Consider the following 26,425-nt stretch of genomic DNA (forward strand, 5'->3'; position numbering starts at 1 on the left):
GGGTTTTAATTCTACTCCCAGAAAAACCACTGAATTTCTCATTTCTGTTCAAGTTGTTTTTCTTGTGTGGATAAGAGAGACATTAGTAAAGCCAAAGATAAACACATGCGATTCGGGCCGATTTCACCCAATTTGTCGGAATCGCGTAAGTGTATGGAGGCCTTAACTGACAGGCTATTAAAAGATTGTGATTAATCAGAAACACATGAACACGCATTTAATTATCATAACATTTTTTTATTTTCTTTTTTAACTGGCAAAAATATGTAATTTTATTCATTACATACAGTATATATCCCAAAAACATGTTCCATTGTGCGTATTTTCAAATCAAAACATCAAAAACGTATAGTTAACATTTTCCACAACAAATCTCCATGCCAATTACTGAAACAAACAAACAAAAAACAAACAAACAAAACCTCTGTACAAAGAAACTTCTCTTCTGAGTATAACCGTCATCTAGCAGGTACCTGAAACTAAAAAACATTAACACCATCAGTTTAATTGCATTACAAAAGCGCATTAAACCACTATGAAAAAGTACAATTCCCACTCATGAAACAGTAACTTCTTTATATCCAGGTACAGTGATCTCGCTCAGTGAAAAAATCTGTGGGACCCAGGGACCCCTAACTTTATAAAGTTGGGGTCCTACTCCACTGCTTCTGGTTCTCAACACATATTATGCTTCTGAGCTAACCTGAGGTGATAGGAGAAGAGCTGAGAGAGGGCAAGAGGAGGTGAGGCAACAGGGAGGGGACAGGGGAAAGAGGGTGGGGAGAGGAGACCGCTCCCGTTCTCACCACCATCGGCAGATCTACAGGTAATTTGGCATGCCTACATGAGGTCACATTCATTTTCACACTTTAAGCTCCCATTCGACTGCCTGAAGCAATACAATATTGTACCATTCAATTTTATCTGTAACAATTTAATTGGTACTTGTTTCCTAGCATGGCGCCCAACGGGGTACATCGCATGCCTTAAGTTAAGGTACTTGATGGACCCGATGTTCTGTCTTTAGCTCAATTGCCGGTAAAAGTGAAAATCGCGTTGATCGCGTCCCCTAATAAGGGGCCGCGATGCAACCGACGTGATCATAGGGAACAATGTTAAATTAATTGTAAAGTGAAAATCGGGTTGATCGCGTCGATGGCGGGCCATTATAATGGACCGCGATGCGATCAACCCGATTTTACATAGGTGACAATGTGAAATGGGCCAATATGGCCCATTTCACATTGAATATGTGTAAAATTCAATTTTAATGCCACCCCGTTATTGACGCCAACCCGAAGCGTGGCGAGCGCAGCGAGCCTGCGAGGGGCGGCGGCACGCGTCCTCCGACCTTTTCATACCCCCACTATCCACGTCGGCGTGGAGTTGAGAATAGATAGTGTGGCGAGCGCAGCGAGGGGACGCGGATACCTGTGAAGCCCGCGAGGGGACGCGGATACCTGTGAAGGTATCCGCAGGGCTCGCTGCGCTCGCCACACTTTCTATTCTCAACTCCACGCCTACGTGGATAGTAGGGGTATGAAAAGGTCGGAGGATGCGTACCGCCACCCCTTTGCGGGCTCGCTGCGCTCGCCACGCTTCAGATTGGCGTCAATATGGGGGTGGCGTTAACAATGGGGGGCATTTTACATTAAAATCAATGCAAAATCTGGTCTCAGGGACCATTTTACATTGATTCCAATGTAAAAATCGGGTCGATCGCATCGACGCGATTTTTCCGACCCGATGCTTACAATCAAAATCGGTGGCTCCGTGCTAGGAAACAAGTATCATTTAATTTCTGTCAAGAGATTGCATGTGAAAACGGACATCCTTTGGTGACTGTTAAAGAAACAAAACATGCACCATTTTACTGCAAAATGTGGATAGTGACTTTAAAGTACAAGAAAAAAGTTAATAACATAAATACTTACAGCTTTAATCTACCTCTGCCAGCCCCATGGCTATCAATGGCTGGTGCACCAGCTTCTTATTTTCATCATACAAAAACACAACGTTTTCAGCAGCACCAGGCTAGAAAGGAAAAAAGGACTCGCTGATACCAGAAATACATTTCAAATAAATAAATTGATCACAGTAAACTTTCGCTCTGCTAAATACATTTCTTTAACCTAACGGACACTTAAGTGTCAAAAGGGTAAAATTTGCAACTTCGCCTAATATTTGTTACATCGCTAATGTCAATTGCAGCTGAAGCATTGCTCTCCAAATGGAGGGAGGTGGGATAGTGCACCTTGCCTATAAAATGCTTACTGAAGGGTAGTTATTGGTTATCAGAGATTAACCACTTGAGTGGTATGCCCAGAAATTTTCAGGGCTCAGTTGCGCTGCCGCATACCCCTATGTAGTAGGTACGCACCAGTGGTACCTCCAGCAGACCACCAATGGCGCACCACCTTTAGTGCATTATGGGGGTGCAGGAGGGGTTTACTTTTTAAAGCCACAGTTTAATTAAAGTGCCATTTCCAGCCCCAACCTACAAACACATAGTCCAGTGTCGCAGAGCCGTGCTACAGGGATAAAAAAAAAAGTAAAAACAAAATTCATCTGTCATTGTTCTATTCATTGACGTTCTGAAAGCCGACCATTCCGGCTAAGTGAAATGATTGGGAAGACTTCTGCCACATGGCCTGTTTTGTTACTGCTATGTATGTACATTACAGTGCACACGTGAGAGCTAACACAGAACCTTAATGGCGGAAATAAGCAAGAGCAGAACATGGCTTTAGAGGTTGGTATAAGAAAACAACAGGAAATTTAGAAAAGGAACAAGTCCAGTGATGCAATGTAAATTGGTTTACAATTTATTGTACTCTGATTTTCTGCACACATTTACTACAATAAGTGTCGCAATTTAAATAAATAATAAATACAGTGTTTGGCATAAAACGGCGTTAAAATGTAAAACATCTAGACGTTTTGGCACCTAAGAGGATTCAAAAATGTAATTTTCTCAGCCCAGGAGGCGAATATGAAATTAAATTATATTTATATATATATTTAAAGGACATAACATTATTTAACGGAATCTACCACTGAAGAATAAAGAAGTCAGCATTTCAAGGTCACATTCTCAAACCTTATGTGGAAGGAATGATTGCAGCAACTTATCAGATAGTAGCCATCAAGGTATCTTGTATAGTCTACCGTTTGTAAAGTTGGCATCGAATTGCTCTGGAGAACATTACATCAGTCTTTATTGCATTCTGTATTCAGGTCTCAGAACCCTTGTATTCATATATACCCGTTACAAACCATATGGGCATGTACAGTACAGTCACTATATTGTTACCATGTAAAGTGGTGGAGATTTTTTCTGCACGTCTAATATAAATATAATATAATATAAAAATTAGTGACAGCCACATTCTCTTTACCATTGTCATGTGCAGAGTGTTGTGTGTTATAGAAGTTGCTCACATCTTGTACTTTTAGTAAGTGCACCTTCCACTGGCTGTTTGTATGTAACACTATCACCTCCTCTTCCAATTGGTTTTTCAGCTGTTCCTTTAACTGCTCAGAACAAGGACACTTGCTGCATTTATCAGACTGGCAAGCTGGAGATGTGGGAGTAAACATTAGGTGTTTCCAGTCATACTTCTAGTTACCCATAGATGCCATCTCTCCCTACTTTCCTCACCATTTTATTAATTTACCAATCTGCTAAGAAATATACTCCCAATGAGAATTTGCACCACTCATGTGTGCTCACAGGTTTTAGGACTCAGGACCTTATGCAGAGATGGACGCAGATCGCTCATCTTTGGACGCAGCTGCGGAGAGATAATATGCTAATGCGGCAGTAGGCATCTTTGTAAGCACACGCCCCCTGCTGGCTTCTCTGATCCGCTGCAGCACTGGATTACTCTGAGTGAACATTGGTCAGCTGAGTAACCCTCATGCAGCTGGGGGGCAGTGATGCTACATCGAAAGATGTAGACACTGGCCAGGGCCAACACAACACCTCTTTTGAGAACGGGGTCTGTCGCTACCCAAGACCCCAAACAGAGGCAAAGCGTCAATATTCATGCGGCTTAGTAGGCACTGCGTCCGACAATCTAGAACCTGATCTGCATGTACGTAAAACATTGGGGCCAATTCTATTATTTGCAAAGGGTGCGAAATGCCATTCAGGTGCCATTCCAATGTGTTTAAATGCGGCCAAAAGCGCCCAATTGAACACCCTTCGCTGGCCCTAATTTCCTTAAAATTGCGCACAACCCTTTGAAGTTGTGAGCGCTTTTAGGCGAATTCCATCCACCGTAAAATATCAGATTTTTACCTGATAATGTGTTTTCCTATACTCCACCATGGCAGCCATTACTTGTGGGTTCTTCCCCTATTGGGTAGCTTTGGAAAGGAAAAAAAGACGCCCCTTCTCCATATAAGGCTCCTCCTCCTTCTCTCTGTGTCTTTCGTTTCTAGCTCTCAAAACACAAACAGTTAATTGCATACAAAAAATATAATATCATCTCTAGGGTCGGGAACTATGCTGTCATGGTGGAGTAGAGGAAAACACATTTTTAGGTAAAAATCTGATATTTCCTCTACCTCCCCCATGGCAGCCATTACTTGTGAAAAATGCCCCAGCAGTTCAATTTTCACTACTTATCTAAAATATATATATATATATATATATATATTTATTTTTTATATTACCGCAGATAAGACCTTCCGTCCAAATTTGGCATCTGCTGAAGACATGACATCTACCCTGTAGTGCCTTGTAAATGTGTGCACGGACGACCACCCTGCTGCTTTGCACAGATCTGATATAGAAGCCGCACCTTTCTCCGCCCATGAGGTCGCTACTGCCCTCGTGGAATGTGCCTTCAGACCTTCTGGAGGTACCTGATTGCTCGCTTTGTATGCTTCTGCAATGCAGCTTTTTATCCATCTTGCGATTGTTACTTTGGAAGCTGCCTCCCCCTTGTTCTTCCACTCAGTTAGTACGAACAGATTTTTTGTCTTCCTAACTTTCTTTGACCTCTCTAAATAAACTTTTAATACTCTGACTACGTCTAGTTTGTTCAGCCTGTCCTCTTTCACGTTTGCTGGCTTTGCACAAAATGATGGTAATATGATCTCTTGATTCACGTGAAAATCCGAAACTACTTTGGGTAAGAACATGGGGTTTGTTCGCATTACAACCTGGTCTTCGAACACATTCATAAACGGTTCTTCTGCCCAGAGGGCCTGTAGTTCTGAAACCCTTCTGGCGGACGTTATGGCTACTAGGAATGCCACTTTCCATGATAGAACTCTTAATGAAATTTCTTGAATGGGCTCGAATGGATCCTGCGTAAGCGCGTTGAGAACTAGGTTTAGATCCCATGGAGCTATAGGTTGATGAAAACGTGGCCTTATTTTCTTGGCTGCTTGTATAAATCTTTGAATATACTTATTACTGGCGATATTGATGTCCAACATGGCTGATAGCGCTGATATTTGCACCTTCAAAGTGCTAACTGCTAATTGTTTTTCCAACCCTTTTTGCAAAAACTCCAAAATAGTAGATATTTGCTCCGGTAATCTCTTATTTTCCTTACACCAGTACGTATACTTCAGCCAGACTTTATAATAAGATTTGGAGGTAGACATTTTCCTGGCTTTTAGTAAGGTATTCACCACCTGCTCCGAAAACCCTTGGCCTAGTAGCGCCCTGGTTTCAGTAGCCACGCCATCAAGTTCCAATCCTCCGGTTGGTGTCTCTTTACTTTGCCTTGAACCAGTAGGTCTGGTCTTTTTGGGAGCTTCCACGGTCCGTCTACTGCCAGACGTAGAAGCTGAGCAAACCATGCCCTTCTGGGCCAGTACGGCAGGATCGCAATCACTGTTGCCCCTTCCTTTCATACCTTTCTCAGAAACTTTGGTATTATCGGGAATGGAGGGAACGCATATCCCAGTTCCCTCGGCCATTCTGCCGTCAAAGCGTCCCACTGCTCTGCCTGTGGGTCCGGGAATCTGGAAATATATCTGTTGACCTTCCTGTTCTGGTATGTTGCCATAAGGTCTATCTTCGGATTGCCCCATATCTTTGTTAGTGTCCTGAACACTTCTGTGTTTAGGCCCCATTCGCCTGGTAGACACATTGTCCTGCTCAAGCCGTCTACCACTACATTTTCCTCGCCTGCGAGATACACTGCCCGTATATCCGCCACGTTGTTTTCCGCCCAGGCAAACAGTTCTTCTGCTTCCCTCATCATATGTAGGCTGTGGGTGCCCCCTTGTTTGTTCACATAAGACACCACGACCTGGTTGTCTGACCTGACTTTTACTTCCTTGTTGATGAGTTCGTTCTGGAAACTCTTGCATGCACATAGGACCGCTTTCATTTCCCTGAGGTTGGAGTGTTTCCTCCTCTCCTTGTCTATCCATGCTCCTTGAGCTGTCTGGTCTTGACACACTGCTCCCCATCCTATCATGCTTGCGTCCGTTGTAATCACCACCTGACCCGTCTTTGCGAAGGACCTTCCTCTTTCCAGTCTGCGACTGCATGACCACCACTTTATGTCCTCCTTCGCCCTTTTCGTTAATGCTATCCTTTGTGTTAGGTTCTTGCTGACCCCATTCCACTGTGATAGGAAGCATCTCTGAAGCTTTCTGGTATGAAACCTTGCCCATTGGACAGTCTCCAGAGCCGACGCCATGAGCCCTAACATTTTCATACACAGCTCTGCCGATATGACAGACCTGCCTAGTGTAGATCTCATCGTCTGTACCATCTTTTGCTGTCTTTCCGGACTTAAACTCACTTTCATATCTCGTGTATCCAGTATCACCCCCAGATACTTTATCTGGTTTGTAGGTTCCAGCTGGCTTTTTTTCTGGTTTATTAACCAGCCGTGTTCTGCTAGGTACTGCATTGTCCTTCTGGTGTGTTTCATAACCAAGTCCCTTGTTTCCGCCATTATTAGTAGGTCGTCTAGGTATGGCCAGACCACTATCCCCTCTCTTCTTAAGTTCGCAATTATCACAATCAGTACCTTGGTAAACGTCCTGGGGGATGTGGCTAACCCAAACGGAAGTGCCGTGAACTGGTAACTTACTCCTTCGACGCAAAACCTCAAATACTTTTGATGCCCCTTGAATATAGGTACATGTAGGTACGCGTCTTTGAGGTCTATAGAGGTCATGTAAGAACCTCTTTTTAAGTCTGGGAGTATACTCTTCACTGACTCCATCTTGAACGACCTCACTTTCAGGAATGGATTCAGTTTCCGTAAGTCCAATATCGTCCTGTAACCTCCGGACGCTTTTTGGACCACAAAGAAGCGGGAATGCCAACCTATTCCCACTTGATCTCGGGGAGTTCTTATCACTACCCCTTGATCTATCATCTCTCTTAGACTTGACAACAAGGCTCCCCTTTCTGACGAGTCTTTTGGTATGGGAGATTCTGTAAAGAAGTTTCCTGGAATCTTCCCGAACTCCAATTTGTATCCTGTCCTTATTATTTCGAGGACCCACATCCGTTGTGGACCTCTCCCAGGTGCTTATATATCTCAGCAACCTGGCTCCTACCGCCTGGAGCTTGGCGTCATTGTGAGCTTTGTCCTGTGGCAAATCTATTCTCCCTTCCCCTTTGGGAATGAAAATTTGCCCTCGATGACCTATTACTCCTGCGAAATCCTCTACCTGATTGGTAGCTCCTCGCCTCTCTATATTCTTGTGGTTGGTACTTAAAAGACCTATTCACTGCCGCTTTCTTGATCACCTTCTCCTGTGGAAGCCAGACCGATTTCCCTCCGGATATCTTTGTTATAATTTTTTCTAGCTGTGCTCCAAATAAATAGTCACCTTGGAAAGGAAGCGACAATAACTATCTTGGATTGCACGACTGCTGCCCAAGGTTTGAGCCAGAGTGCTCTCCTAACTACTGTTGCTGTAGCATTTGCCCTTGCTGTCAGCCTCATAGTGTCTAAAGAAGCCTCGCACAAGAATTCGAGGGCCAGCTGTATATTCTGCACCGTTTTAAGCATATCTGACCTTCTTAAACCGTCCATCATATCCGCTTCCAGCTGCTGGCACCATTCTCGCAATACCCTGGATGTGGTAGCCATAGAGGCCGCAGGCTTCATAGCTGCCCCCAAAGTCAGGTGCTGTTTCCTCAGCCCCAGCTCTACTCTCCTCTCCAAAGGGTCTTTAAATATGTTTGCGTCTTCGAGAGGCAAGGTCGTCTTTTTCGATATCGTTGCTATCGCTGCGTCGACTTTAGGAACCTCATCCCAAGTGGACGTCTGATCCTTAGGGAATGGATACATCTTCCCTATCTTTGCAGGTACAGTAATCTTTTTATCCGGATGTTTCCACTCATCCGATACCATATCCTTTAGTGTTTGAGATAAAGGAAATGTTTTCCCTTTCTTTCTCTTATCCTGGAACAGTAGCTCCTGGAGTTTCACCTCCTCCTGCGCGTCCTCAATATTCAGGGATTTGTGTATCAATGTTAGGAGGTTTTCCACCATGTCGGCATTGAAATCATTTTCAGACTTATCTACAACTAGATCCTCAGCCTCATCTGCCGCTGTATCTGCTATTTCTTCACCAGACTCTGCTGATGCTTCGCTTACTCTGGAGCGACTTCTCTTCCCTGTGCTCTTTGCCAGATCTTTTTTGGCCACAAAAGTGTCGGCAAGAGCCATCTCATCTGTGATAGGGGTAATAATTGTGGTGTTTTGCATTTCTCGCATACACTCCCCATGTATTTGTCTGGCAATGATAAATTACACATAAGACATTTTGCCGTGTGCAATTTCTTGTGTCTGGATTTTTCTCCTTTATCCTTGCTGTTATCCGATCTGCATAATAATATATATAATTATCAGCAGATTCTGTCACCTTCATAACCATGCTCAAAAAAAAAAAAAATGATGTACTTCTTGTGGCTTACCCTGACTTTTGACTGATCTGCCTCCTCTCTTCCTCAATGCTTTGTACTGACCCTAAGGCTGTCTGTAAAAACAACATACCTATATCAGGGTATTTGTACAGTATAATTTCTTCCATAATTGGTAGTGGAGCAAAAAATACACTCACCACCTTCTGAATATAGCTGCTTCCAGTCCCCCTCAGGACCGCTGGAGCTGCCGCCCTTCGTTGGTGGTACAGCGTTTTGGCCATTTGCTTCATTTCTTTATATTAGCGCCTTCCGCGCGTCACTGGCCCCCGCCTCATACGCCGGCGCTGCATCCTGACGTCACCGCGTCAGCCGCCGGCGCCAGCGATCACCGCGTCAGACGCCGGCGCCAGCGCTCACCGCGTCAGACGCCGGCGCCAGCGCTCACCGCATCAGATGCCGCACCCATAAGAGCCGCGCTGTCCGGCCGTGACGCGGCCTGCTCTTCTGCTTGTCACCCGCAGTCTGCCGCGGGTGACGACGTCCGCCCGGTCTCACCTGGATTCCGGGCAGGAGACCTCCACCTTGCCTCCTTGGACGCCACCGCTTGTTAGCCGCCCAAACCTGAGGACGGCATGCGGCTTCCTGAGGCTTTCACCAGCTACCTGGCTACTTTGTCCCCACCTGGACGCTCAAGGCGACGGTGGGAACCAGATCCACTTCACAGGGTAAGCCACTAAAAAACCACATGCTACCCTCTTGGGAAAGGAAAAAAAGACACAGAGAGAAGGAGGAGGAGCCTTATATAGAGAAGGGGCGTCTTGTTTTCCTTTCCAAAGCTACCCAATAGGGGAAGAACCCACAAGTATTGGCTGCCATGGGGGAAGTAGAGGAAAGTATGTTCGCTGCCGTTATAATTCACACTCGCGAATCTGCGGCTAATGGGAATGACCCCATTGAATTAATTACCTCCTCAGTTCAGCAAATTTTTAAATCCCAATATTCTCCGTACCCTTTCAATATTATTTTTCAAGTTAAACCAAGATGAAAACTTCAAGGGTTTTACTTAGAATTTGAAACCATATTTTTTTGTAAATACATATTTTTTTGTAAATATGGTCAAATGCGTTCACATGTGACCTTTTAGGAGAATTATGTTTTTGTACAGGTGCCAATATTTGTAGTCAGCTTTGATGCCCAAGTTGGTATGCAGACAAAATTGGGACTCCTAAGGTAAAAAATTATAAAAATCTACATTTACGTAGAATGAGCAAACGTTACACACAGAATATTTGGTTTTCTACAAAACTAAGCTACAAATGAAGCAGCTCTAATTTGAGCTGCTCCTGGCGATTCTATCGCCATTCACCGACAGACGGGGGAGCGTGCGCATGAGACGCTCGTGCGTCCCCTTCTGTCGGGGGCTGTAGCAACTCTCTGCCCCCGATCCCCTGAAGTAGAGATGGGCAAAGAAGCTGCTCCCCATCGCCTTGCTGATGCGCAAGTAAGCGAGACGCTCACTCGTCCCAGCCTGCACCAGCACAGGAGATCTGGTGATTGTGCAGACTGGCTGATAGCTGCTCTATCTGTACATGTCAATGCAAGGCCAACAATTACTCTGGCAGAAGCTACAGTAGTTACTCTGGCAGAAGTTACAGTAGTATCTTTAGGGCTATTTCACACGTTCCGGCTCCTGCCGGGCGGCGAAACCCAGCATGGCCAGGAAGCTATGCTGCACTCAGGAGTTTAGAATGGTGGGGATGGCCACAGCCTTTGTGAATGGACACAAGTGTGACCATTATTAACTACGGTGTGCGGCACGGCTTTTCACTGCCTGGCAGGAGCCAGAGCGTGTGAAATAGCCCTTACAGTGTCGCTAAAGACAAATGAAATTACATTAATTAACAAATCAAATAAATTTAATTGTTGGATTTAGGGGCACACCAAAATGAAATGTATATTAAATAAAATAATCTGTTACATTTAGATATGAAAGATTCTTACAACACAGGCAGCAAGTAGAGATTTTTTTTGAACCAAGTCGATCATCTCAGTCAGGGCTTGAAAACTCCATTCTTGGCAGTAAGGAACTCTTTCCAGTAAAAAATCTGCTTTAGGAGGCTTGAATCCAGCCAGTTTCACTAGCACGGCCTTTGCTGGGTACTCCATAAGGGAAGCAGGAATCTGAAACAAACTTTAAACCATAAAATGTGGTTAGAAAAAAAAAATGTTACAAGCTATACGCAAAATAATATGTATAAGTGAAAATATCGCGGCCCAGTGGCAGAACTTTTGGGAGAGCAATGAGGGTACAGCGAGTACATTCATAGTCTGGGACGCCTTTAAGGCGTATATCAGAGGCACCCTGAGGAAGTGCATCGCTGAATCCCAAAAAAAAAGCAGAGAGGGTATTCTGGATCTGGAGAATAAATGTATGGAAACGGAAAAAGAATACTGTATGAACAAGACAGAGGTAGCCTACAGGGATTGGCAGGAGGCCAAGGCAAAATGGCTAGAGGAGATTAAGAAGGTTAATCAAATAATCATAACGCATAAAGCAAATATGAGGTACCAGAGTGAAGACCGAGCAGGGAAATATCTTGCCTACCTAGTACAATGTGAGAAAACATCAAATATTATACTAGCAGTAAAAAATCAAGAAGACACAGTAGTAAATACTTCCTCCCAGATAGGGGAAGCATTTGCAGAATATTTTAAGCAATTATACACTAGTAAATTACAGCATACCGAGGGGGAAATAAAACAGTATCTGGATAATATCAAGCTCCCCAAATTAGATGAGGCAGATATAGGGGAATTGGAGGCTCCCTTGAAAATAAAAGAAGTCATAGAAGCAATAAAAGCACTACCCTCAGGGAAAGCGGCAGGCCTAGATGGGCTACCTGCCGAGATATATAAAAATTATATTGATGTATTGGCCCCTTTGTTATATAAAACCCTAAGGGAGGGATTTGATACGGGTACCATTCCAAAATCTATGACGGAAGCTAAAATTATATTGATATTGAAACCGGATAAGAACCCACAAGACCTGGACGCCTATAGGCCTATCTCACTTATCTCAGTAGAGGCTAAAGTGACAGCTAAAATATTTGCCAACAGACTTAATAAACATATTTTAAAACTAGTGCATAACGACCAGACAGGTTTTATTCCCGGAAAGGAGACAAGTATAAATATCCGAAGGCTCTACTCGCATCTGCAGCTGAGGGGCGTTGATGAGAGCAAAGGGGCGGTGGTCTCGTTAGATGCCATAAAAGCCTTTGATGCAATGGAATGGGCCTATTTATGGCAGGTCCTCCGGGCATATGGATTTGGTCCAAATTTCTTGAGGTGGCTTCAATTGTTATATTCCGAGCCACTGGCTCGAGTATCCGTAAATGGATGGACATCATTGCCCTTCAGTCTCGGTAGGGGAACACGGCACTGATGTCCGTTATCCCCGGCCCTGTTTGCCCTGGCGATAGAGCCATTGGCCTGTCTGATTAGGCAATATCCGGAGGACATTGGCTTCAGGGTTAAAGATCAAGGAGAAAGGATAACGCTATATGCGGATGACTTATTAATATTTTTAAAGGAGTATAAGACATCTCTCCCGTTGATCTTGAAGATGATAGAGGAATATGGAGACTACACGGGCTTCAGGATAAATTGGGCAAAGTCAAGTGTCTTTCCAGTGGGTAACCCGGGCAATTACACTCAAGTATCTTCATACCAATTGAAATGGGTGTCTGTCTTCAAGTATCTTGGAGTATATATATCTCGAGACCCAAAAGAATATATAGAGTTAAATATACGCCCCCTGATGGAGTGGCTAAAAAAGAAAATAAAAACATGGAGTAGATTGCCCCTGATAGCCACTGGAAGGATAAATTTGGTAAAAATGACCATTCTTCCGAAATTTCTGTACATACTGCACCATTCGCCGGTTTATCTACCTAAATCGCTATTTAGGAAACTTAACAGCATAGTAAGTTCCTTTATATGGAATGGTACCCGTTCAAAGATAAAAATAAATGACCTAATGATTCCAAAATCAAAAGGCGGGTTAGGACTGCCGGATTTCAGGCTATATTATATAGCAACACAATTGGCACATTTGAGGCCGTGGTTTAAGGAAGAGGAGGCGAATAGCCATTTGATAAGTGAACTGGTAAAGGATTCTACCCCCAATATAGCCCCAAAATATAGATTAATTCAGGATAAAAAACATCTGGGAGATTTACCATTAGTCGTGCAGGCAGTTAAAATATGGCAGGAAGCGAATCAAATAATGGATAATAAATTTATTGATAAAGAATTTAGAATAGTTGATATATTAACACATAAGGAAGCCAAGGCACTGCAATTAGCAGAAGTCTGGCATCCACTTTCAATAAAGTATATATCCCAACTGTATGACCCGAATGGACTAAAACCATTCCATCAATTGAAAGAAGAATATAACCTACCGAATACATATCTTTTTAAACATATACAATTAAAGAGTGTAGTGGAAACCTGGCAAACGAATGCAAATCCATGGTTCAGTGAATCGGAAATTAAAAAGATTATTAAAGCCCCTAACAATAAGAAAATAATATCACGAGTCTATAGTACCCTAATAGAAAATAAAAATAAGGACGGCCTAATAGTACTGAAAGGAAAATGGGAAAGGGAGATTGGAGAATTAAATGAAACAGAATGGTCCATGGCGAAGATAGCAGTAGCTAAAGCAACAAACTCACTGCGAATACAGCAGACACAGCTTTTTATCCTGCATAGATCGTATATGACGGCACCAAGATTAGTAAAATTTGCAGGGAGAACATCAACGGCCTGCCCTAAATGTGGAAATTTCCCGGGTACCTTTATCCATTTAATATGGGATTGTTACATGATTTCCCAGTTTTGGGATAAGGTTAAATACATCATAACAAGGACGGGGATACCAACTGAAAATCTGACTCAGAAATGTTGCTTATTGGGAATTGTACCGGGGAACATGAATAGGAATGAAAAAGCGTACACCATTAACCTGTTATCCGTTGCTAAAGTGGTAGTGGGAAGTCGGTGGATGTCTAATGTTGCACCAGAAATAGAAGTATGGAAAACACGTGTGAATATTATAATACAACAAGAAAAAAATTTAGCATATACCCGAAATACACTAAATAAATTTCACTTAATCTGGAATCACTGGATACTGTCACCATTTTATAAAAAAATTACCTTGCAGTAATAAGCAGACACATAATTAAAGCTTGAAAATAAAGTCACGTTAAGGTAGAGTAAATAAACACTATAAATATAAAAGTATGTATAATTGTGTCACTACGAAGGTGCTCTTAAACTTACGAAAGAAATATATATATCCTTTTTTTTTTTTCGATACCCGGTAATGATGTACGCAATGGAAAATAAGTTATCCCCTGATATTATAAACAGTAGATGGAGGACCCAATAGGGGAGAAGCAATGGAGGAAAAACTGCAGAAGACCACAAGATAAGGGCAGAAAGGCACAAGATAAGGGCAGAAAGGTCAGTTAAATCAGCTAGACAGGAAAGAAAAAGAAAAGATGAAAGGGGGAGGGGAAGGGAAGGAAAGGAGGAAAAAAAAAAAAAAAATAGTGAATACGGCACATAGCACTTTAATAAGATGATAACACAGGATAGAGCACCCATGTCAGATGTATGTATGATTGTTATTGTGTTGATAAAGTAATGTTTGTACTATGTTGTATGTCTAATGAAATGTAATGTAAAGTAATGTGGTATGTAAGCATGATGAATATACAAAATGTTTATAGTATGTATGCAATATAAAATACAATAAAGAATAAAGAAATAAAAAAAAATAAGTGAAAATTTTAAATGTCTGTAATTTTGTACTTTTTGTCCTTTTTTGTGATAATAATAAAAATAAGTAAAAAAAAATTAAAAGCGGTTATGGTATTTTCGATCTACAATGTCTAGGTCATCAGTCAAAAGGATGACATGAGTTTTTCATGTTTTTTTTTTGTGTCTGTCGATATAGGACGGTATGGACACCAAAGTGTACCACCATGCTTCGGGCACACTATTATATTCTCCCTTCACGCCGCAGTGGATGGTAGGGCATGAAATACTGCCTGTCGACACATGTTGACCTTTACCCCCTGTCGACCAATAGTGGCCGGCCTTAGGACGGTCTACCTAGAGTCATTCTATCACGAGTCTGTATCCCTAGAAAAGCTGCCCATTGTCATTCATTTCACAAATGCGAATTACATTCAGCGGTGAAAGACCGGAAAGCTGAACAATATTAAAAACATCCAGAAAGAAAAACTATGCATTCAATTCAAAAATGTTTCCCTTTGGATGACTGCATTACACTGGATTTTTTTTTTTTTTTACACAGGTACCTATGGATTCTACAGGACAAGTAGACCAATCCCACATGTCAACATAGTTGAGCATGTGTGCAATTAAACTTATACTCTCACGGTGTGTTCCTCAGTGTTTTTATTTTAGTATTACTTTATGTACTACATGCTGGTATTTATTTATAGCAAAGTATCAGCATGCCGCGGAGGCTTGCTGGGACTTCTATTTCCACACTCAAACCCAATAGTAGGTACATTTTTATATATCAACCAGGGTGGTGGGTGCCCTGGGGGCGCATCCATGGGGCTGACCAGTTTGGATTGTGAATGGTACGGTTTTGGGATCTACATATAAAAGAGTGTCCCCGGGCTGTGGCATCACCTTACTGGTTGAGCCCGGGTTTCCAATTTTAACCTTTTCTTTACTTTTACATAGACGCATCCCATGGATTTCACTTATCGGTGCAGACTTCTGCAAACACGAAAGGTGGTCTATTTGCCAGTGATATTTATATTTTAAGCTGATTAAATGACAAACTCCCCTTACTCTAAAACCCCCTGACGTAATGATGTGTTTGGGATTCCAGCATCGGGATATTTAGCAATGTCAGGCTTCTGGCGCCGTTGCTCCCACCTCTAGTAATATGAACTAGATACTGTACACGTATATGTTAAAAACATCATACATGTAATACTATGGCAAAAAAGGTAAACTCTACAAACATGAGAGATAAAGGATCTAATATTTATGCTTAGAAATACTGGTGTTGGTCAATACAGGATACCTTTTTGCAGTATATATATATATATATATATATATATATTGTGTTTTACTGAATTTTAAAATGACCGAATGTCTTTTGAAAATAAAAGCAATATTTGCACTATGAAGCGCTTCTCTTCATCTCTCTATTTAGATCAATTTTAATCCCGTGGGTCCCCGGGATTCCCTTCGACTGAGAAGCAGCGCCCTGGAAAAAAACGAGGTCTAGTGCTTAACCCCGTGGATTGCAGTTGCAAAAATCTAGAGCAGTGTTTTTCAACCACTGTGCCGTGGCACACTATTGTGCCTTGAGCTGTTCTCAAGTGTGCCCCCAAATCTAGAGATGCCCAAAACCAGTTTACAGCCACCACTAGTTCAACTGTTATTTCAGTGGTTCCCAAACTGTGCGCCGTGGCTCCCTGGGGTGCCTCGGGACACATGCAGGGGTGCCCTGGGTTGGTGGTCCAGGACCAACTGAAATTATTAATGGTTAATTATTTATAAGCAAAACCAGTGCTGGTGGCTGCCAATCATAAAATGTGTACAAATAGAAGCAATTCCTGCCCTTTTCCACATAACTGACCCTAAGAATCGCATATAAATCCAATCTAATTAAAATAAATTTGGCCTAGGGGTGCCGCGAAAAAAATTCTTATACTCTAGGGTGCCGTGATTAAAAAAGATTGGGAACCCCTGTGTTATTTATTTATGTGAAGGGCCAATGTGTTTTATTTGTGTTACCTGTGGGACCAGTGTGATTGTTTTTTTTATATGAGGGCCAATAGGTTTGTTTTTTTCCTGTGGGGGCCAATGTGTTTTGCCCTGTGGGGATCTCATGGTGTGCCTTGGAAATTTTAAAGTCTTATTCGGTGTGCCACAAGGTAAAAAGGTTGAAAATCACTGATCTAGAGAGTCATATCATATTTTTATCCTGTGAAGCAAAGGACTAGCGCTCCTCCGATCTGCTTGTTTCATATATATTTATATTTATTTGTGCACACCATGCGATCTGATGGACGGCCCAAGCACATCGTTACATATAAGTCAAAGCAAATATCCACAATCGCTGGAAGATGAGGTAGGACTCAGATCTATAGTTTTGAATAATCTACATTATATTTGATTTATACAGATAGCCACCCTATACTGAAATAATAACACATATACTGTAGATGTGTCCAAATATATCTAGACTCTCTGTGTGTCAAAAGGTCCATCTAGTTACAGTATAGAGTGACTTTATGGTGCCAAATATATTTGCTTGCAACTGTTTCCATTACTGTGTTTCTTATTCATAAAATGTGACTAGGGTGCACAAGCAGACCTTGCTGATTAAAATGATATGAAGCATGCCTATATTCTGTGTACAATTACTACGGCTGATATCTGCATACAAAAGTTCAAGAGTATTGCTGCCTGGTAATAATACTACTATTACTATACTGTATATGAGAACATGGATGGCAAAATATATAAAGTTATGTTGTTCAATGCTTACCTGTCTGTGTCAACTGTTGCGGTCGATCCATAATCAATGAATTCCACAACACAGGTTACAGGATCGTAACTTTTAATGGACTGCAGTTGTGCTCTATGTATCAAACCATCGGTGTAATATGCAAGACATGGCATTGCTGCAAGCAAAACAAAAAGTCAGCTCTGCTCTAAAACAGTGACACAGGCAGTCAGTGTACCTTATTTGTACCCACTACATTTGCAAAGCAAAACATTTGCTAGAGCATAGAAGGTTTCACTCTAGCACCCTGAACCTAATCACGGAGGGCATACTTTAATTTTGAAGGGCAAACTTTTAGACATAAGTCACGTATAAAATGTTCCCCTTAAAAAATTAAAATAAACCATTTTTAATGATCAGGGGCAGGGTGACAGAATGATAGAAAGAACAGGTAAATGCAGAAACTCAACATGACAGTTGATAATATTCCAATAACATTGCTACCCGCCAGTTTACAATCCTTTGAATGACAGCTACATTAGAAAAGTGCAATGCACGGGCAGCACGGACGGTGTAGTGGTTAGCATTACTGCCTCACAGCACTGAAGTCATGGGTTTGAATCCCACCATGCCCTAACTGTGCGGAGTTTGTATATTCTCCCCGTACTTGCGTGGGTTTCATCAGGTACTCCTGTTTCCTCCCACAATCCAAAAATATACTGGTAGGCAAATTGGCTCCAACAAAATTAACCCTAGAATGTCTGTGTGTGGGTAGGGAATATAGATTGTATGCTTCACTGGGGCAGGGACGGATGTGAATGGACAAATATTCTCTGTAAAGTGCTGCAGAATCTGTATGTGCTATATAAGAAACTGTTAATAAATAGTTAAATAAACGGTTTTAGTATGACAGCTAGAGGCGCATTTGCTGTAGTGGTGGCAAACAGGCCTCTCTTCTGACAGAGGGCCGGATGCACTAAGCTTCAAAAAGTGATCAAATGGACAGTGATAACAACCAACCAATCAGCTCCGAACAGTTATGTTACATACTGTTTGAAAAATGTCAGGTAGGAGCTGATTTGTTGGTTGTTTATTACTCTCCATTTTATCACTTTTTGAAGCTTAGTGCACAAAGCCCTAGCATCACTAGTCCAATAGGAGGGCACGTGTGCCAGTATCAAATCTTCACCATAGAATTCCTCTTAATAGTGCAGAAACAAACCACCAATGGTTGGGGGCTGCCAGGTAAGTGCGGCACCAGCCTCTACTGTGAATGGTCTCTGATTGCTTCCCTGCATATTGGCTCCGACCTGATCCCTTGACATTAGGAGTGTAGGCGATGTTATGGAGCGGCTGCCTTGTCACTCTTCCCCTGATAACTTCTACTCATTACTATACATAAGTAATTGATTGCTACATTAAAAGTAATTCATGATTACTTGCACACTATTTTTAACTGTGCAACTTGCTTTGCATTGGAGGCAATGGTCTTTTTACAGTAAACTATATGTTCTAGACCAGAAATTGTCAACCTTATTACCTTGCGGCAAACTAAATAAGATTTTAAAATTGCCACGGCACACCATGAGATCCTCATAGGGAAAATGAGATTTATGTCTTACCTGGTAAATCTCTTTCTTCGAGGACATCAGGGGCCACAGCGTTACAGTGGGTAGTAAGGAGATGGGAGAGCACCAGCACCCTAGAGGTTAAACTTGAACTGCCTCCCAGGCAGCCGGGCTCCTCCCCTCCTCTACCCCGCCTCCAGGCCAGGAAGCTCAGTTTTTTTAACAAGCCAAGGCAGGAGACAAGATAGAAGGAAGAGAAGCACCGCACAGAAACACATTCTGAACATGTTAGTACCCTCAACCGAGGGATAATATAACATAATCATAACTTAACCATAACGGAAGTAAAGCAGGCGCGGCAGGGAGGGATCCCTGTGGCCCCTGATGTCCTCGAAGAAAGAGATTTACCAGGTAAGACATAAATCTCATTTTCTCCTTCGGGAGACATCAGGGGCCACAGCGTTACAGTGGGACGTCCTAAAGCAGCCACCTATGGGTGGGGACGCGCCTGTGCCGCAGCCAACACACTCTGGCCAAAGGCCGAGTCCTGGGAGGCAAACGTGTCAAAAGCGTAAAAACGCAAGACAGTAATGGCGGACGACCAAGTCGCCGCCCTGCAAATTTGCTCAACTTTAGCACCGCCTCTTACAGCCCAGGACACCTCCACAGACCTAACGGAATGTGCCTGAATCCCTGCCGGAACCGGGAGGGAGGTGTCCAAATATGCCTGCCAGAGCGACTCTAGCGGGCAGTAGTTTGCGTAGAGGCGGGCCACCCTCTCATCCGAACACCATATAGTACAAAGAGAGAGAGAGAGAGTCTGACTAGTGCAACAGCCTAGAACGGTGCACATAGCACATAAATACGCCCCGGCCGGACAACGTCCAAGGAGGACCAAGCCGTAGTAACAACAGACTGTCTAAATGCCGGAACAATAATGTCCTGGTTGACCTGAAAGCCGGACACCACTTAAGGTAGTTGAGAAGGGACGGTAGGAAAAACCGCCCGGTTATAACCAAGAACCAAGGACTTACAGGACAGAGCTGACAGGTCAGAGACTCCCCTGGCCAAAGCTATCGCCAACAAGGAAACAATCTTCCAGGCGAGTCAACACAGGTCCACCAACCGCAAGGGCACAAAAGGTGGGCCCTGAAGAAGTCAGGATTAGAGAGATCCCAGGGGGCAACTGGGGTAACTAAGGGAGGCTGGATATGCAAGACATCCTGCAGGAATGTACAGACATCCGTCGACAGGGCCACCCGTCAACAGAACAAGATGTGCAAGGCTGAAATCCGAACCTTTAAAGATGATCAACGCAACCCAGCCTCCAGACCCTTCTGCAAGTAGAACAGAACCCTAGCCAGGTAGTAAGTCCCGGAATCTGAAGCGTAGGGTTCGCAGCAGAAAAAGTAAGCCCTCCATATGCGATGGTACACCCCATCTAGGGAGGTTTCCTCGCCCTGAGCATGGTGGAGTGAAACCCGCTGGGTCTTACCCGGGAGGTCTCAACAGCCACCCCGTCAAAGCCAAGTGCCTCAAAGCCGAAAGAGAGAGGCGGACCATGAGAGCCTGCCTGTGTCCAGGGGTAAGCGAATAGGAGGGGCTACTGACTGCAGATCCGAAAACCAGATCCGTCTGGGCCAAGGTGGAGCAACCAGAATCAATGTGCCGCCCTCCGGCTTCAGCTTGCGAGACATTCGCAAAAGGAGGAAAGTGGTGGAAAGGCGCCATCAGTGTGGACGGCCACGGAGCGGACAGGGCGTCTACCAGGCAAGCCCCCCCCTCCGGGTCGCAAGACCAGGACCCGCACAGTGGTGGTTAGAGGGTATGGCGAGAGGCTGTCAAGGCCACCTCGGTTGGGCCCCACCGTTGTACCAGCATCTGAAACATCACTCTAAGGGGGGTCAAGTCGTCGGCATCACAGGTCTGACGGCCGAGGAAGACCGCCACCCAATTCTGGACTACCAGGATAAAAATTTCTGAAAAAGCAGGGATCATCTCTGAAAGATGCCGGATGCTTCTGTCATAGTGGGCTGACAACTAGTGCCACCCTGGTGGTTAACATATGCCACCCTTGTCGCAATGTCCGACTGGACTTGCACCGGCCAACCCCTAAGTTAGGGTTCCGCCAAGCGGACTGCCCGGAAGATTGTCTTTAGTTCGAGGACGATGATGGAGGGCTGGGCCACTAGAGTGGTCCAGAGACCCTGGAACGACCTTTGAGAAGTGACCACCCCCCAAACACGGGAGGCTAGCATGCATGGCTCCAGTAGCGAGGTCCCGTCCAGAAGCCCCCAGGAAAGGGGGGCCCTGCTGGAGACCAGGCGAACTTCTGGGCATGGATATTGTGGGAGGAAACCGGAGTACCAGGAGTAAACCCATGCAAGTCTGGGGAGAATATACAAACTCCGCACAGTTAGGGCCATGGTGGGAATCGAACCCATGACCTCAGCGCAGTGAAGCAGTAATGTTAACCACTACACTATCCGTGCTGCTCCTTGGACAGTATTGTAGAGGGTTGGTATGGAACTGAGCCTATTCTGCCAATTCGAAGGCCGATCCACCAACCCCAGGGACCCCACGCAGGCATGCACAGACACCTGCCAGGGGGACAAGAGATGTCTGATCCTGGACTGTAGAGCCAGATGGCAATCCCCCAGAAGGGATATCCTCTGCCGAATGGTATCTAAACCGGCCCCCATATTTGGCACTGGCCCAAATAAAAAGAAACCCTCAAAAGGGACTTTGAGTTCAGGCCTTCCAAGAGCACAGACACTGGTATGTGTGTGCAGCTATGGCCGAGGGTGACCCTCTGGAGGCGATTGGTGTAATTTCCAGAGCCGTCACCCCCAGGTAAAGTGTCACCTGATACTCAATAGAAGGCAGCAGGGTTTCCTCCGACACCCCTTATGCAGCGTCCGCTGTGAGAGAAGTTGCTCACGCAACTAAGGCCTTAGCCACCCAAGCAGATGCCTGGGGCAGGAGTGCGTCCACTTTAGGGACAGTCTCCCAGGGGACTATGTCCTCCTGTGGAAGGGGGTAAAAGGAAGGGAAACCGCCGATGGCAAGCTAAACTTCCTGTTAGGAATCTCCCAACTGATGACCTTAGTCGAGTTCACAGATTTACGGAATAAACCCAGAAAACACCTAGGGAGACACCCAAAGGTGTAGGCGGCTCAGCGGGGTCGTTTAAGGTAAGGACCTATTTGACAGCTGAGACCAAGGTCGGCACCTCAAGACGAGGTGGGGGGGATTCACCTTATCACAGGCCCCCCATCTTCCATACCGTCGTCGACGGTCCCCTCTAGACAATGCTAATCCCAGGTGTCCTCCTCTCTGTGTCTGCTGACGGAGGAGTCTGGATGACGGGGGTATCTGCGTCTACCTGCAGGTACAGAGCGCTTCCACTGTGCGGGGAGCTACACCCGCCAAGGATGGGGACGGCATTTCTGGGGACCTTGTCTGGAGGCAGATAAGCACTCAGCCAAGGGATGAGGCTGCTACTGCTACTAGCTGCACCGGCAACGGAGTAAAGAACGTGGCCCAAGCAGGCTCCTGTTTTCTAGAGGAGGCTGTACCTGTGGGCATCGCCCAGGCATTGTAGCAGCCTGCGTATAAGCCGTACTGTACTAGTAATGGGGGCATAGGCCAACATTACAGGATGTACAAGACATCCGCGCCGGAGCCCCAGAGTCACTGGGACTGGTACTCCTGGAAGACGTTGCAGTATTATAGCACTGTGAACCGGCTGCTAAAGCACAGGTAAGACAATGTACTACAAGTATAGAAGGCATACAATGCCATAGAATAGGCGGGTAGCCTATATGGTACCGCTAACACAGTATTCTCTGACCAACAGAGATAGTGTTCAAGCCATACACCGTAAGCTGGTACTACGTATACCTTGCGGTGGCGTAGACATTTGGCCCATATGTACGGCTAACACAGCATACTTCTGTTTTAAATTTTGCAATGTGGGAAGAAACCTGAGTACACGGAGTAACCCCACTAAAACACGGAGAGAACGTACAAACTCTGCACAGTTAGGGTCATAGTGGGAATTGAACCCACGACCCGAGCTGTGCTGCCCCCACAGTACGCAGTAAGCTAGTACTAGGCACATATAGCAATCATGGGCAGGCAGCCTTTCTGACAGGCAGTGATAGTGTTACACAGTGCACAGCCAGCCTGTGATATACATACAATGCAGTGATATAGACAGTGCAGTGATATACATACAATAGACAGCTGCCGTGATATAGACCGGCAGTCTATACGGTACAGACAATGCAGTATGCATCTGAGCCAGCTTGTAATAGACATACAAAGCAGTGATATAGACATACAGTGCAGTTATATATACACAGGTGCAGTGGATATACTGGCAGTCTATATGATACAGACAACGCAGTCTGCATCTGACAGCCAGCTTGTATCTGACAGGCAGATAACTGCAGAGTTTGGGTCATGTTGGGAATCGAACCCATGACCTCTGCACTGTGATGCAGCAATGCTAACCATTACACCATCCGCTCTGTCCTTTATGCTTCCGACAGGCAGTGATGGTGTTAATTCACAGGATACAATGTTGCACTTGGCTCTGCTGTGCCCACAGTTTGAACTCTGTCTGCTCTGTAACCTGACTCCTGGAGGAGATTATTACAGGGGAGCCCAGGCAGTGAAGGAGTGGAACCCCAGACTGGCTTGATAAGCTCTCTGTGTCCCTCCACACATGTTAAGTCAGCATGACCTAACCAGCAATACATGGCCATATAGTACAGTGTAACACAGATTAAACTGACAGGCAGCTAAACTGTTAACAAACAATGCAGCATACAAGGGCAATGCAATTAATGGCACAAGGCTCCTTTCAGAGCACAGTACTGTACAGTATCCCGAAGGAGGGGTACAGGGGGGGACATGCCCAAATGACCCGGCAGTGAAGGAGTGGAACTCCGGGTGGCTATGAGCTCCTCCGTGTCCCTCCTCACATGTTGCAGGCAGGCAGGAAGGGATCTCAGTGGCGGGAACTCTCTGTGTGATAAACACAGTTCCCTGCCTACTGTCCCCGGGTGGAGAGGCTGATGTGGGGGGAGCCTTCTCCCCCTGCTGACAAATGGCCCCCAGGGAGGTGTCCACATGCGGCGCAGGTAAAAATGGCAGGGGTCCGGCGCTACCGGGCGGCCCCGCATACCTGGCGCCGCTGCCCACAAACCGTTTCCCTGGTGGTCCAGCGGGAGCGGGTGGCGAACCAGCCGTCCGCTTGTCAGCGCAGTCGGCGGTCCCCCCCGCCGAACTGCTGCAGCCGCAATGCCCAGCAAGCGCAAGCGCGCGCGCTCCCAGCGGGGAGCGCGTTACCTTTGTCAGGTCCCCGGCGTCCGGTGGCGGCTGTGGCTCCCCAGTGCCCGGGGGCCGCTGCAGGTCCCCACCCTCGAGTGGCGATGCAGCTCCGGACCCGGGTGATGGAGCAGCAGCGCAGGTGTCTGTGCAGACCCCCAGTGCTGCTGCTCTGTCACTGACACAAGTCAGTGTAAAAGAAAAATGAAAAATAAAATATAAAAATCAAGTTAGGCTGCTAAATAGCAGCCCCTCTATTAGGTGCATCTGGCTCCTGCCAGCACCCGAAAAAACTGAGCTTCCTGGCCTGGAGGCGGGGTAGAGGAGGGGAGGAGCCCGGCTGCCTGGGAGGCAGTTCAAGTTTAACCTCTAGGGTGCTGGTGCTCTCCCATCTCCTTACTACCCACTGTAACGCTGTGGCCCCTGATGTCTCCCGAAGGAGAAAAACACATTGGCCCCCACAGGAGAAAAAAAAAAAGACCTATTGGCCACCATATAAAAAACAATTACACTGGTCCCCACAGGTGACAAAAAGTAAATGGTACTTGTTTCCTAGAACGGCGCCCAATTTCGGTACATACCGTACAGTCTGAAATCGCTTCACATTTCACATTATAGTGGCGTGCGATGCGATTTCAGTACCGCTCCCGTTCCCTGTCAGATCCTCTCAGAATCATTCTGAGGTGATTTCCTGACAAGAGTGGAAGCATCCCTCAGAGCTGCTGGTGAAGTATCGCAAATGGCTGTATCTATGAATATGTTCAGCTTGCCTTAGACGAAGGAGGAGGCTATCCACTTCTTCCAGCAGCATGAGGCACGCTAGGCGGCTGTCATTGAAGGAGTGTATGTGGCGTGCCATGTGAAAGCATGCCGTCTCAAGGTGAGCCTCAGAGCAGCCCACTGGTTTCCAGGGTGCCGCTTATCCTTTGTCACCTTGGTGCGCTTCATATACAGTATTCCTGGGCTCAGGAGCTCACATCCATCAACTACTGTCAGCGACAGCTGGAGATATCAAAGAAGACAGCAGTCCTGTATAACAGATGGATGCATGGACCTCATGGCGCAGCCACAGCGGCGTATTGGCGGTCCAGGGCACATCGTGGAGGTCGATGAGAGCTCGTTTGTCAAGCGTAAGAATAATGTCGGCCGTATGTTACCACAGCAGTGGATTTTGGGTGGGATTTCGCCAAACTGGACAGTGTTTCCTCACCATTGTGGCCAGACGTGATGCCACCACTTTGATGGCGGCTATAATTGAAAATATTGAGCCAGGCACCACTATTTATACGGACCGCTGGAGGGCGTACAGCACTGAACAGCTGGAACTGGCTGGTTATCAGCATTTTCAAGTAAACCATAGGTTTAATTTAATTGAACCGGCCACAGGGGTTCATAGCCAGAATGTGGAGAGACTTTGGGGCGCATGCAAATGGCGCAATAAGCACAGCAGGAGTTTATGTGGCGAAAGACACTGGGTGGTGATAACCCATTTCAACGCATACTTAGAGCACTTATGCTCCTCCCTAAAGATGATTGACTTTTTTTTATACTGTATGTTTGCTTTCATGATTTTTATTAATTAATGTAATGTTTTCAGTTGATTCATTGTTATTATCATCATGCTTTTTCATTGTAATTTTTTAAGTAAATTACATGTCGTCATTACTGTGTCAGCTGTATGATATTGCAGGTGTGAATGTGTTCCTAAAACACCACCACTATCCACGCCACCCTGAGGCGCGGCGGATCGCGTCCTCCGACCTTTTCATACCCCCACTATCCATTGATAGTTGATTTTATAAAGTGTGGGGAGCGCAGCGAGGGGACGTGGAATACATGTAAAGTAATTTGCGTGCGCTCACCACACTTCGGGCTCGGTGGCAAAATCAACTCCACGTTGACTTGGATAGTGGGGGTATGAAAAGGTAGGAGGACGCGCTCCGCCGCCGCTTGCCACGATTCGGGGTGTTGTCGATAGTGGTGGTGACGCAAAACAATGCCATAGGTGCATTCAATAGTAAGCACCCATCACATCTCATAGTAAGCACCCATCACATCTCATCGCATGGGTGTTTA

The 26,425-nt window shown here is 45.1% G+C and overlaps 1 protein-coding gene across 3 annotated transcripts in view; it reads right to left on the bottom strand.

The window, feature by feature from the left end:
* Positions 1 to 216: 216 nt before the first annotated feature.
* Positions 217 to 26,425, bottom strand: part of RNF17 (ring finger protein 17) — a 221,197-nt gene continuing 194,988 nt past the window's right edge. For all 3 annotated transcript variants that reach the window (XM_083169963.1, XM_083169962.1, XM_083169961.1), the window contains 4 exons: positions 17,487 to 17,622; positions 10,865 to 11,054; positions 1,935 to 2,034; positions 217 to 479 (listed from right to left, as the gene is read on the bottom strand). In XM_083169963.1, coding sequence (XP_083026089.1) covers positions 1,939 to 2,034; positions 10,865 to 11,054; positions 17,487 to 17,622 — 422 coding nt within the window. In that variant the 3' untranslated portion in view covers positions 217 to 479; positions 1,935 to 1,938. The remainder of the gene's footprint in view (positions 480 to 1,934; positions 2,035 to 10,864; positions 11,055 to 17,486; positions 17,623 to 26,425) is intronic.

This window comes from Crinia signifera, chromosome 2, assembly GCF_055691185.1.
Source record: "Crinia signifera chromosome 2, ASM5569118v1, whole genome shotgun sequence".
In the NCBI taxonomy this organism is placed as follows: domain Eukaryota; kingdom Metazoa; phylum Chordata; class Amphibia; order Anura; family Myobatrachidae; genus Crinia; species Crinia signifera.